General features: G+C 44.4%; 1 protein-coding gene across 1 annotated transcript in view; it reads left to right on the top strand.

The window, feature by feature from the left end:
* Positions 1-2,201, top strand: part of NOBOX (NOBOX oogenesis homeobox) — a 41,200-nt gene extending 38,999 nt beyond the window's left edge. Inside the window, exon 9 of the mRNA XM_077455092.1 lies at positions 1,936-2,201. Coding sequence (XP_077311218.1) covers positions 1,936-1,967 — 32 coding nt within the window. The 3' untranslated portion in view covers positions 1,968-2,201. The remainder of the gene's footprint in view (positions 1-1,935) is intronic.
* Positions 2,202-14,072: the final 11,871 nt, after the last annotated feature.

Consider the following 14,072-nt stretch of genomic DNA (forward strand, 5'->3'; position numbering starts at 1 on the left):
GGAGGTCTCAGCAAGGCAAGGCACCAGTGTCTTGGTTATATCACCCACGCTTTAGTTAGGTGAGTCGGCCAACAGCAATCCTATAACACAAACCTCCTTCGGGAGGGCCTTTTTAATTTATTATTATTATTGTCCAGGGAGGTCCACAGGGCTGATTGCGAACTTCCGACGTGGATAAGGCTATGCAACAGACCTACCACTATTGATGACACGTGCTTTTTATTTCTTCTCATGTGAGTTGCTAGTTTAATGTGGTGTTCATTTCACTTCCAATACTGCACTTAGGTTGGCGCCCTCTGGTCTTCTATCAGCTTTTCCAGGCATATTCAGCTACCAGCAATGTGACCCTCCTTTGGACTGGACTCTGGCACCTTGCCTTGCTGAGACTTCCATCTACTAGACTGGACTTTAACGAAAGGCTGTTTTTATGTGGTTTGCCAAATGTTGTTCAAATGTTGAGAAAAAAAAACCGCTACAAATATACTGTAGCTGCTTACTTGTATTATAAGAACAGTTACCTTACCAGGGATCCAGCAATGACCTTACCTCAGCCGATTCTACAATTGGCTTCAGGTTGCAGGTGCCGTCATCTAAAGTAAGGGAAGTAGGCAGTGAAGCCTTGCGGCTCCGCAGCTGATTTCTTACTGAGCATGCACGAGCAGTGCTGCGCCTTGAGAATAGTCCCATAGTCTTCTGGGACCTGTGATGTATCCCAGGAGACTGCAGGGAAAGGAGGAGGGCCGAACTCCTGGCTCTGACTGCTGTGGCAATCTGAGCCAGACGTGGGAGTGGGTTCCTGTCAAAACCATAGGGTAGCAATGCTGCTACTCTGTAGATACAATAGAGTCCGTGAGCATTGTCGCCCTAAGACAGGAAATGTGTCACTGGCAGGATCACCAGATGAAAATAAAAGTAGGAGAAATCCATGCAGGCACCATAACCCAGGACTGGTAAGCTGAAATATTACATTTTTGTTTCTGAGTTTAAATATGTTGAAGCAGTTTGTCTTCAGACTCTCTCCTTCTCATTGAAACTCCATACACCCTGTCTGAACAGAGAAGTCAGGGAATGAATCTCTCTTGTAACTTCCTTCTGTAAGTTAACTTGGGCTTGAGTTATTGAGCTTTGTAAACAGTCTTTTCTGAGCAAAGCAGCTAAGCAGTCTGCGATCTTATCAATTCCTGTTCCATGTACCCCACTGGTGTGTTTGCTGAGGGTTTTGGACAAGGAGCGATTGACAAGACATATTAGGACCATGCTACTGGAGACATTATTTATGGCCCGTAAAGCTGTAGCACTTAAGTCGATCCAGCCCACACCTCCATCCCTACATACATGGCTTTGGTTAGTGAATCGGGTATTACCCTATGAAAAACTGTTTGAACACAGGGGTTGCCCAACTAAGTATAATAATGTGTGGGATGCTTGGTGTTCTTCTGCTCTTAATGTGACCAACACGTAACTATATCACTAAAAGATTTGAGAAATAGCTATTGTACTTTAGTGTTTCTATGGTGTTTTCTATAACGTGTATCGGGATCAATATGCTGAGAAATGCAGTGTATTTGTAAAGACATTGACATTTTTTGCACTGTAAGATGTACTGCACTGTTTTGTTCGATCATGTTGAGTGCATTTGACAACTGTCATTGTCATGTACCTCTTTCAATAAAAAGTAAAAAAAAGCAGCTAAGCATAGCCTGAAAAAACATGTGGAGCCTGAAGCTGTGCCTGCCTGTGTATACATAAATTATGCATTATTCCATAATTTTTCTGACCAAAAAAAAAATGTGTGTGTGTGTGTGTGTGTGTGTGTGTATGTGTGTGTGTGTATATGTGTATATATATATATATATATATCTCTTTGTTGTATTGCATTTATTCAGAGTACAACAGAAGGGATTTTATGTATTTTATTGAAATTTCTTTCTGCAGCTGACCCAAAAGACGTTACAAGCTCTATTTAACTCTATCCATTGGACCAGAGGGAACGGTTTCCTTCAGTACAACAGAAGCATGCTGGGAAAATAGGGGAATAGCCCATTGCCAACATGGAAAAATAGATTTATATTTTTGATGTTTATTTTGTTCTACGACTTGTTTGTTACATTATTGGAAGTGGATTATGCTGGGGATAACGTATAAAAAAATATACAATTTTCATGCAAGATAGCTTAATAAAGTCACAACTTGTTTGCTTACTGAAGTTTTTTTTGTGTCCTTATTGTTTTCTGTTAAGAAAAGTTTTGCCTTGGAAGTGGGGCTGCAACTAATGATTATTTTCATAATCGATTAGGTGGCCGATTTATTGTTTTGATTAATCGGATAAAATAATTAATAAATAAAACGTAGTATGCAATTTTTTTTCGTTTATTTAAAGTAATAGGAACACCAATGGGGCACTATTTCCCCCTCCCCCCAGGGATATTCCAGCTCTCCGCAGGTCATTCACTAGGTCCCCCGTGTGGTTCTGGGATTTTTGCTCACCGTTCTTGTGATAATTTTGACCCCACAGGGTGAGATCTTGTGTGGAGCCCCAGATCGAGGGAGATTATCAGTGGTCTTGTATGTCTTCCATTTTTTAATTCTTGCTCCCACAGTTGATTTCTTCACACCAAGCTGCTTGCCTATTGCAGATTCAGTCTTCCCAGCCTGGAGAAGGTCTACAATTTTGTTTCTGGTGTCCTTCGACAGCTCTTTGGTCTTCACCATAGTGGATTTTTGAGTGTGACACTTTGAGGTTGTAGACAAGTGTCTTTTATACTGATAACAAGTTCAAACAGGTGCCATTAATACAGGTAATGAGTGGAGGACAGAGGAGCCTCTTAAAGAAGATACAGGTCTGTGAGAGCCATAAATCTTGCTTGTTTGTAGGTGACCAAATACTTATTTTTGAAAAAAATACTCAGATCTAACAGATCCCAGGCCGCGCTGCAGAGGCTATAATGAGATACAGGCGTAGATGGAAGGACACGCAACCAGTGTCGCCACCCCTAAAAATCTCAGCCCCTAAGGGTGCGATCAGTATCAAAAAGGTTTTTATTTTTATAAGGGGTCCGGCGCCACTGTTAATTGGCTCCAGTGGAGTGTGTACATAAAATGAGAGTACACGCACGCCACTGGCCTACACAAACCCACAGTGATTGTCAGGTAGATATCAAATCCTATTCAAAGGAGTGTATATATAAGTTACAGAGGAGAAGGAAAAAGAGGGGGGGTGTATACAAACCAACCCTCAAGCTAACCTCTACTATTATAAGAAGATTAACTCTACCACCAATAATTTGCACCCGTCCCTATAGCCAGCCAGTAGGGTACCACAAATGCTAGCTATGCGTACACTCTCTGGACACATGCATGAGCATCAGAAGTTACTACTAAAGTTATGGACTTTAGTAGTAACTTCTGATGCTCATGCATGTGTCCAGAGAGTGTACGCATAGCTAGCATTTGTGGTACCCTACTGGCTGGCTATAGGGACGGGTGCAAATTATTGGTGGTAGAGTTAATCTTCTTATAATAGTAGAGGTTAGCTTGGGGGTTGGTTTGTATACACCCCCCCTCTTTTTTCCTTCTCCTCTGTAACTTATATATACACTCCTTTGAATAGGATTTGCTATCTACCTGACAATCACTGTGGGTTTGTGTAGGCCAGTGGCGTGCGTGTACTCTCATTTTATGTACACACTCCACTGGAGCCAATTAACAGTGGCGCCGGACCCCTTATAAAAATAAAAACCTTTTTAAATACTTATTTTCCACCATAAAATCAGACAATGTGATTGTCTCTCATAGTTGTATACCTATGATGACAATTACAGGCCTCTCATCTTTGTAAGTGGGAGAACTTGCCTCAAGGCAGCAGCTGGCGAGGCTGAGGGGGGGAGCTGATGAGAGAGGCGGACGTGCCTGGTCACATGAGTGCCACTGTATTCTCGTGAGAATACAGCGCCGCCTTGTTCACAGGAACAGGATTCGCTGGGACGAAGGAAGGTGAAACGCACATTTCTGCCCGGGGGGTTATATATACGTGATCTGGTCCACAGCTGGGGGGTGGCATTAAAGCTGGAGTCCGCCAGGAGTTCCGCCGTTTTTTTTTTTTTTTTTTTTTTTAAAGCCAGCAGCTACAAATACTGCAGCTGCTGACTTTTAAAATAAGGACACTTACCCGCCCAGCGCGCCCGCGATGTCGGCACCCGAAGCCGATCTCTCGATCGTCTCTCGGGTGCTGCCGCCGCCATCTTTGGTGTGGGAATCAGGAAGTGGAGCCTTTCGGCTTCATTTCCCGGTTCCCTACTGCGCATGCGCGAGTCGCGCTGCGCAATAAGGATGGTCCCGCTGCCTCTGGGATCTGTGTGTTTCCCAGCAGGCAGTGGGGGACTTTCGGAAAGGGGCGCAGATTCTGCAGAATCTACGCCCCTTTCCGCAGATAGCTATGCCGGAAGTGGGTGCCGATACCTGTACTGTACAGGTACCTGCACCCCCCTCCCCCCTGAAAGGTGCCAATTGTGGCGCCAGAGGGGGGGGGAGGATTCCAATGAGCGGAAGGTCCACTTTAGGGTGGACCTCCGCTTTAACATTAATAGACACCAGCACACGTCTGGCAAGGGCAGGGGGTTCCAATGTGGTGCTGGAAACGCTCCCTCCGGGACAACATTCTGGTGTGAACATCTTCTTTAACTTATAGGTGGGGCAGGCTGGATCATGTACCTGTATGTCATCCAGGCTTGTACTGAGTTAGGGACATGAGGCTCGCCACCCCTGTGACACAGCAGGTTATAATTACCGGTAACAAGTTACCGGGTATCAGGTGACTGCTATGATTGTTTACATTGTTATCATGTGATCACTATGACCAAACTGTCATCAATGGCTTTTCATTCATGAACAGCTTGCCTTTGGTTGTGATCTGTGATTGGCCTACAGCGATGACATGATACCTGACCGCTAAAACTATTGATTATAAAGTGATCATCACTGTATAAGCGATAACAGTGTAAAATAAAATTCCTGACCCCGCTCCCCCAGAGTAGTACAGTGTCACTATGGTGCACGCTGCGCTCTCTCACTGGCATGGCAGAAGGGGAGGGAGGAGGGGGCCCGAGCTGCTGACGAAACTCGCGGTGGTCTGGTCTCCCGAAAGTGGGGACAGGGTATCTGTAAAAAAAAGAAAAACTGGTACCTGTTCTACCCCCCCCATATAATCCATATAAGCGCAAGTTCCACTTTTGGGTGGAACTCCGCTATAACCGCTTTGGCCCCAGAAGGTTTACCCCCCCCCCCCTCTTCATGACCAGGCCACTTTTTGCGATATGGCACTACGTTAACTGACAATTGCGCAGTTGTGCGACGCTGTACTAAATTTGTCCTTTTTTTTCCAAAAAATAGAGCTTTCTTTTGGTAGTATTTGATCACCTCCTGCATTTTGTGTGTTTGTTTTCCGCTACATATACATATCCAATTCAAATGTAAAAAATCTATTTAGGCCAGTATGTATTCTGCTACATATTTTCTAGTGTCTATAAACTATGGGATATATTTATGGAACTTTTATTTATTTTTATTTTTTTTTGACATTGCGGCGTACAAATCTGACACTTTTTGGGGACCAGTGACACTAATACAGTGATCAGTGCTTAAATAAATGCACTGTCACTGTATTAATGAGACTGGCAGGGAAGGGCTAACATCAGGGGTGATCAAAGGGTTAAATGTGCTCCTAGGGAGTGCTTTTCTAAGGACAAGTTCACACTGCTGTGATGTTGGACATTGCATGTGATTAGAACCGCATAGCTGTGCAAATCACATGCAATGTCTGCGATGCGAATTCAGCCATACAGATTGTATGCCTAAATTCACATCGGATTTGGACGAAACTCGTGCAGGACATTTGTTTTGGTCCGCACCAGAATCGGATCACATGGGTGTTCACAGCCATGCGATCCAATTCCTGTCCAAATTGACAGTTCGCACTGCTATATGGGAACTGATCTGGAGGTGTCGTTAACTTTCTATTGATGCCCACATAGGGCAGTGTGAACCTACGGCGGGTAACATGCGATGCAGGAACCCTTATTGGATTCGCACCGCAGCAGTGTGAACCGGCCCTAAATGTGGGAGATGTTTTGACTGGGGGAAAACGGATCCGTGTGTTTCTGCTCACCAGAAACACATAAGATCTCCATCTTCTCCTCTCACAGAACGGCGGTCTGCCTTGTTTACATAGGAAGACTGACGTTTTGGCTCTCCAGAGAACAACATTGGGTCCGCCGTTCCCGCTGTGTCCAATCAGACCCAGTGCAGAAAATCACATACAGGTATGTGATTTTGTGCTTTTGTGCAGGAGAAATGCCCTGTTGCAGTATATTTGTGTGGGGCGGTCCAAAAAAGGGTTAAGGCAGAATGTCTCTTCTTCCCTTTTTTTTTTTTTTAGCTTTTAACCATTTGCCGACCGTCGCACGCCAATGTCTGTCCCTACTTTGGGGATGGATATCATTGTTATGGCAGCAGCTAGCTGCCATAACCCGGGTATCCCCGTGTTCGGCCGGCGGTCGGCTACAAGATAAAAGTGGTCTTTGCGTCAGATTTGCATCGAGATCACTTTTATCGGTGGCGGAAGAGGGGGCCCCCCCTCCTCCTGCCGCGATCCGGTGCCCTCCGCCGCTTACCGCAGCCGTAGTGAGGCGATTACGTCTGTCACCTTGCTAGGTATGGAGACAAGTGAGGAGATGATGGCCCCCACCCATCGCTATACCAAAGCAGGGCGGAAGCGACGTCAAAACGTCACTTCCGCCCATACGTCTTCCTTTTTTTTTTTTTTTGCATTTCAGTCCAGATATGAGATCTGAGGTCTTTTTGACCCCAGATCTCATATTTAAGAGGACCTGTCATGCTTTTTTCTATTACAAGGGATGTGTACATTTCTTGTAATAGGAATAAAAGTGACACCATTTTTTATTTCATTTTTTAACCACTTGCCGACCGCCGCACGACGATATACGTCGGCAGAATGGCACGGGCAGGCATATGGGCGTATAGATAAGTCCCTGCCTGCCCGCGGGTGGGGGGCCCCGATCGGGCCCCCCCCCCGGTGCCTGCGGCGGTCGGCATTCCTTCGAGAGCGATCCGGGATGAGGGGGCGGCCATTCATTCATGGCCACCCCCTCGCGATCGCTCTCGACGAATGGAAATCCTCCGTGACATCACTTCCTCTCCTGTAATGTAAACACAGGAGAGGAAGTGATGTATTCTCTCCTCCGTGTCGGTATTTTTCGTTCCGGCACCGAGGAGAGAGCATCGGTGAGTTGCACCAACACACCACACATACAGTAGAACATGCCAGGCACACTCACACCCCCCCTTTACCCCCCGATCACCCCCCCAATTACCCCTGCCCCCCCCAGTCACAGTGACACCAATTGCTTTTTTTTTTTTTTTTTTGCATTGGTGTCATTTGTGACTGTAATAACTGTTAGGGCAGTTAGGGTTAGCCCCCTTTAGTTCTAAGGTACCCCCCTAACCCCCCCCAATAAAGGTTTAACCCCGTGATCACCCCCCGTCGCCAGTGTCACTAAGGCTGGGTTCACATTGCAGCGGTTTGAGAACGGATGTGATTCGCACCGCACTGCAGTGCAAATCACATCCGATCTCTGTGCGATTCGAGTTCAGCCATACAGATAGTATGGCTGAATTCGTGTCGCACCCGCCGCAAACTCGCACGGGACCCTTTTTTTGGTCCGCAGCAGAATCGGATCGCATGGGTGTTCACACCATGCGATCCGAGTTTGCAGATCGCACTGCGATATGCGAACTGATCTGGGGGTGTCATTAACATTTCACTGACACTCCCAGCAGTTCGCATAGGGCAGTGTGAACTGCCGCCGGGAGGCATGCGATGCGGGAACCCGCCGCGGATTCGTGGCGTTCCCGCATCGCTCCAGTGTGAACCCAGCCTAATAAGCGATCGTTTTTCTGATCACTGTATTAGTGTCACAGGTGACGCTAGTTAGGCAGGTAGGTATTTAGGTTCGCCGCAGCTTTTTATAGCGCCAGGGACCCCCATATACTACCGCATAAAGCCCCCTGATTGCCCCCTAGTTAACCCTTTCACCAGTGATCACCATATAACTGTTACAGGTGACGCTGGTTGGTTAGTTATTTTTTTTATAGTTTCAGGGCACCCGCCATTTATTACCTAGTCTCACTAGTGTACCCCTAAATTTAGGGGTGTCTACTTTCCAAAATGGGGTCATTTGGGGGGGGTTTGTGCCATCTTGGCATTTTATGGCCTTCAAAACTGTAACGCCCTTAGAAAGCCTGAAGGCGGTGCTTGGTTTTCGGGGCCCCGTACGCGGCTAGGCTCCCAAAAAGTCCCACATATGTGGTATCCCCGTACTCAGGAGAAGCAGCAGAATTTATTTTGGGGTGTCATTTTACATATGCCCATGGCATGCGTGAGCAATATATCATTTAGTGACAACTTTGTGAAAAAAAAAAAAGTTTGTAATTTTCCCGCAACTTGTGGCAAAATATAAAATATTCCATGGACTCAACATGCCTCTCAGCAAATAGCTTGGGGTGTCTACTTTCTAAAATGGGGTCATTTGTGGGGGTTTTGTGCCATCTTGGCATTTTATGGCCTTCAAAACTGTAATAGGTAGTGAGAAGTGAACTCAAAAATTTACGCCCTTAGAAAGCCTGAAGGCGGTGCTTGGTTTTCGGGGCCCCGTACGCGGCTAGGCTCCCAAAAAGTCCCACATATGTGGTATCCCCGTACTCAGGAGAAGCAGCAGAATTTATTTTGGGGTGTCATTTCACATATGCCCATAGCATGTGTGAGCAATATATCATTTAGTGACAACTTTGTGTAAAAAAATTATTTGTCATTATTCAATCGCTTGAGGCAAAAAAATAAAATATTCAATGGGCTCAACATGCCTCTTATCAATTTCCTTAGGGGGTCTACTTTCCAAAATGGGGTCATTTGGGGGGGTTTTGTACTGCCCTGCCATTTTAGCACCTCAAGAAATGAGATAGGCAGTCGTAAACTAAAAGCTGCGTAAATTCCAGAAAACGTACCTTAGTTTGTAGATGTGACAACTTTTGCGCAAACCAATAAATATACAATTATTGACTTTTTTTTTACCAAAGACATGTGGCTGAATACATTTTGGCCTAAATGTATGACTAAAATTGAGTTTATTGGATTTTTCTAATAACAAAAAGTAGAAAATATCATTTTTTTTCAAAATTTGCGGTCTTTTTACGTTTATATCGCAAAAAATAAAAATCGCAGAGGCAATCAAATACCATCAAAAGAAAGCTCTATTTGTGGGAAGAAAAGGACGCAAATTTTGTTTGGGTACAACATTGCATGACCGCGCAATTACCAGTTAAAGCAGCGCAGTGCCAAAGTGTAAAAAGACCTCTGGTCATTTACCAGCAAAATGGTCCGGTCTGAAAGTGGTTAAACAGTATAAAAAAATTAACGGTAAAATAAATAAGAAAAACAATTTTTTTTTTTTTAAACGTGCCCCGTCCCACCGACCTCGCGTGCAGAAGCGAATGCATACGCGAGTAGTTCCCGCATATAAAAACCACACGTGAGGTATATCCACGATTGGTAGAGCGAGAGTAATAATTCTAGCCCTAGACCTCCTCTGTAACTCAAAACCTGCAACCGGTAGAATTATGGAGATTTTTAAGGGTAAAAGGGTTTGTCGCCATTCCACGAACGGGCGCAATTTTGATGCGTGACATGTTGGGTATCAATTTACTCGGCGTAACATTATCTTTCACAATATAAAAAGAAAATGGGGTAACTTTACTATTTTATTTTTCTAATACAAAAAAGTGTATTTTTTTTTTTTAAAGTGCGCTAGTAAGACAAAATTTATTGCAACGACCGCCATTTTATTGTCTAGGATGTTTGAAAAAAAAATTTACAATGTTTGGGGGTTCTAAGTAATTTTCTAGCAAAAAAAATGTTTTTAACGTAAACACCACATCTAATAAAGAGGCCCGGTCTTAAAGTGATTAAGGGTAATGAGAGATCTAGGGTCTTTTTGCATAAGAAAATGCATGCATATGTAAACAGTGTTTAAACCACACGTGAGTTATCTCCGCGATCGTTAGAGCGAGAGCAATAATTCTAGCAAAAGACCTGCTCTGTAACTCTAAATATGTAATCTATAAAAATGTTAAAAGCTTTGCCTACGGAGATTTTTCAGCACCATGGTTTGTCACCATTCCATGAGTGTGCTCAGTTTTAAAGCATTACATGTTGGGTATCGATTTACTTGGCGTGACATCACATTTCACATTATACAAAAAAATTGGGCTAACCAGTGTTTTTTTTTCTTATTAAAGTATTTATTTTTTTCTAAAAAAAAAAATTTGGTTTGAAAGACCGCTGTGCAAATATAGTCTGACATAAAATATTGCAACAATTGCCATTTTATTCTCTACGATCTCTGCAAAAAAAATATATATATTTGTAATGTTTAGGGGTCCTAATTAATTTTCTAGCATAAAATACTGATTTAAACTTGTAAACAAAAAGTTCCAGAAAAGGCTCAGTGTGCAAGAAAATGTAATAAAAATTTTATTTATTTTTATTTTTTTTTTTTTTACACACGGTCACCATTCAGTATCTCTCATCACCACCACACCAGCCATATAATGATGCTGCACTGCACTTAGGGCCGGCACCACCATGAGGCTGCTTAGGCAGCTGCCTTACAGTGCCAGGATGGGGGGGTGGTAAAATCCCCAGCCACTTGCACAGAGGGAGTAGCCGGTGTTCTGGCATATTCAGTCCGGCCATCATATAGCGTCCGCCGGGCAAAAGAAGCTTCGTAAAATTTCCGAAGATGAACGGCGCCTGCGCCGTGAGTGGAGGTGGTACCCCCAGCATCCAAGCGGACATAGGGTTGTGAAAATTAGACGGCCCCTCGCGGGCGCGCTTCGGGCTCGGCCTCGCTGCGCTCGGCTCTTTTTTATTCCTACTCTATGTCCACTTGGATAGTGGGGCTAGAACCTGGACTCGCGGCGCAGGCGCCGTTCATCCTCGGCTATTTTCGGAATCTGTGTTGCTGTGTACTGCGCATGCGCAGTACACAGCGGACGCTATCTGATGGGGGACCTTATATTATAAGACTGTTCTGTTGATTTGTGTCCTCTGAAAAGTGCCCACGCATGCGCAGAACGGAAGGGCACTCCAGGTGATTTCAAGATCAGCTGGTGTGATGTCACCATAGCGCATGCGCACATCGTAGGTGGTCTTTTTCGGCAGGAGATACCATTTGACCGCGTGATTGAATGCTATGCAAATAGCGGAGGTACACTGTATTTGTCAGATTTTGCTTCACTGTTGCATGGTGGGTTTACAGTGTTCTCAACTTTTCCATGGAGGGCACTATTCGATAGGAAACTGGCTCCTCTCCTCCCATCACTTAGCACTGTGTATAGGGGAAGGTCCGTGCCTTCCCCAGATCTGAGACTGCTAGCCTTTGTCATTATGGAGCGCTGGACACTGTCCTCTCCTGGCTCTATATACTAATACAGGAAGAAGGTGACATCATAGCTCCTCCTTTACTGGACTGTGCATGTTCAATAGGAGAGCTGGCCTACATCCAATGACTGAGAGTGGGCCGGTTGTCAAGGGGCAGAACAGGAAGTGGACATTGTTCCCATAGTGAGCCAATGCTTGAGCTGGAAGCAGGACTGTTACAAAGGGGAGGAAGTCCTACAAACAGGTCAGTCTATGTACAGTATAGTGTCAGCAGTGTACAGATCGGTCTTTACCTGACATCATACTGTATATTATATACAGACCGGTCTTGTACCCTGACATCATACTGTACATTATATACAGACCGGCCTTGTACCCTGAAACCATACTGTACAATATATAGAGACCGGTCTGTACCCTGACACCATACTGTACATTATATTCAGACCGGTCTTATCCCCTGAAACCATACTGTACAATATATACAGACCGGTCTTATCCCCTGACACCATACTGTACATTATTATATACAAACCGGCCTTGTACCCTGAAACCATACTGTAAAATATATACAGACCGGTCTGTACCCTGACACCATACTGTACATTATATTCAGACTGGTCTTATCCCCTAAAAACCATACTGTACAATATATACAGACCGGTCTTATCCCCTGACACCATACTGTACATTATATACAGACCGGTCTTATCCCCTGACACCATACTGTGCATTATATACAGACCAGTCTGTACCCTGACACCATACTGTGCATTATATACAGACCAGTCTGTACCCTGACACCATAATGTGCATTATATACAGACTAGTCTTATACCAGGATGGGATGGGGGTAGGCGATCACCAGCCTAGTACAGACCAGGTCCCATTATTTTGCTCCTCTGAACTTCTCAATGGGTCCCGGGATCCCCCTCTGTGTCTTCCAGGCAGTACCTGCTAAGTGTGATCTTCTGGACAGAAACTCTGGGGAATGTGATCAGGTAAGTGATTACCACTATGCTTGGGGGGGGGGGGGTTTAAAGTATAAAACAGTGGGGGGGGGGGGTGTTTAAAGGATAGGTACACCTTTCAGAACACGTTACATGTTCCAGCTGCTGCCATCTTTTCCCTCGATTCCCCCCCCCCCCCCCCATTGTGATAGCAGGCTGGAGATCTTCTCCCCGCAATTACAATACATGACTGTGTCATTCATTCAGTTTTCTGTAAATGCCTTTACTACATGACTAACTACAAGTACTGTCTGCTTTGCGGCTGACGGCTGGTAGTTCTGAATGAACTGCAGTGGGGCTGGTGAGCAATCTCCTAGTTCATTCATATCCCCTGCAGCTTGTGAACAGTCAGTCCGTATGGAGGTACGGGCAAAAAGCTGCAGGGCTTTTCTGCAAGAGCCTGACAGTGTACCCCTGATCTATTGATCACCGGTGCAATGCTTTCCAGGCTCCTGCGAAAAAAAAAAAAATCAATGCTTTTTTTCTGCAAAAATGTGTGCATTTCTTATTAATTCCCAAAGAGTGAACCCTTTAACTACTTCAATCCCGGGAACTTTTACCCCCTTCCTGCTCAGGCCAGTTTTTTGCTTGGACATATATGCTTTTATTTTCTTCGGATGAGAAATCTCCTGCAGTGCTGCAGGTACAGACGTATGTGTTCGAAGAGCTATAATATATATGTAACATGAACTCGGTAAAACTTTTTTTTCTTTCATTCATTTTTTTATATATATATTTTTTTTGTTTTTAGAACCATAAACACTCCAGCCTTTTATTTTAGGGTCTCATTCAAAATGCGATAGATAGTTCTCTGACGAACATCTTTTGAGACCCTTGTGTGTGAACTGTGTGTCCTAGACTGTGCCGTGCTATACCCCAGACTAATAATGCGCTAGTGTATGGTAGTCCTTGATGCAGAGACCAGGTTGACCAGGACAGGATGGACAGAAAAACCACCTAATTTCACATCTACTACAGACACAACCCCTTTTTTGGGGCGATCTTTGGGTTGGGGTTCCACAGAGGACATCTGGAAAATACCTCTCATTCAGTTGGCTAACTGCATCTGGATTTGGAGTTTGGGCCACAACACCACCTTAATACAAAAAGGCAGTGATGATAGCTTCCTGAAATTTTAGGAAGCATCCAGTTCTTCCAGTTGCTTTATATATTAAGACAGTGAGAGGTCTGTGGACCTCTCACAGGGGTAATCAAAAGATTAACTGAGGGCAATCAAAGGTTACGTGTGTGTATGTGCTGCTTGTACTCACTGTGGTGTGTCTTTTCTCTTTTTGGCAGTCTAACCACGTACAGGACCCTGAAAACCAATCACCCCCTTCAGGCTTTCTAAGGACGTATTATAGTTTCAGAGGCCATGAAATGCCCAGATAGCACAAAAAAAACCAAATGAACCCATTTTGGAAAGTAGACACCCCAAGCTATTTGCTGAGAGGCATGTTGAGTATTTTTCAGATCTCGCTTTTTGTCACAAAGTTTTGAAATTTGAAAAAAGAAAAAAAACATTTTTTCTTTTCTTTATTCATTTTTAA

Source organism: Lithobates pipiens, unplaced genomic scaffold (genome assembly GCF_037356315.1).
Source record: "Lithobates pipiens isolate NorthernLeopardFrog02 unplaced genomic scaffold, aLitPip1_a1.2 Scaffold_25, whole genome shotgun sequence".
NCBI classification, from domain to species: Eukaryota; Metazoa; Chordata; class Amphibia; order Anura; family Ranidae; genus Lithobates; species Lithobates pipiens.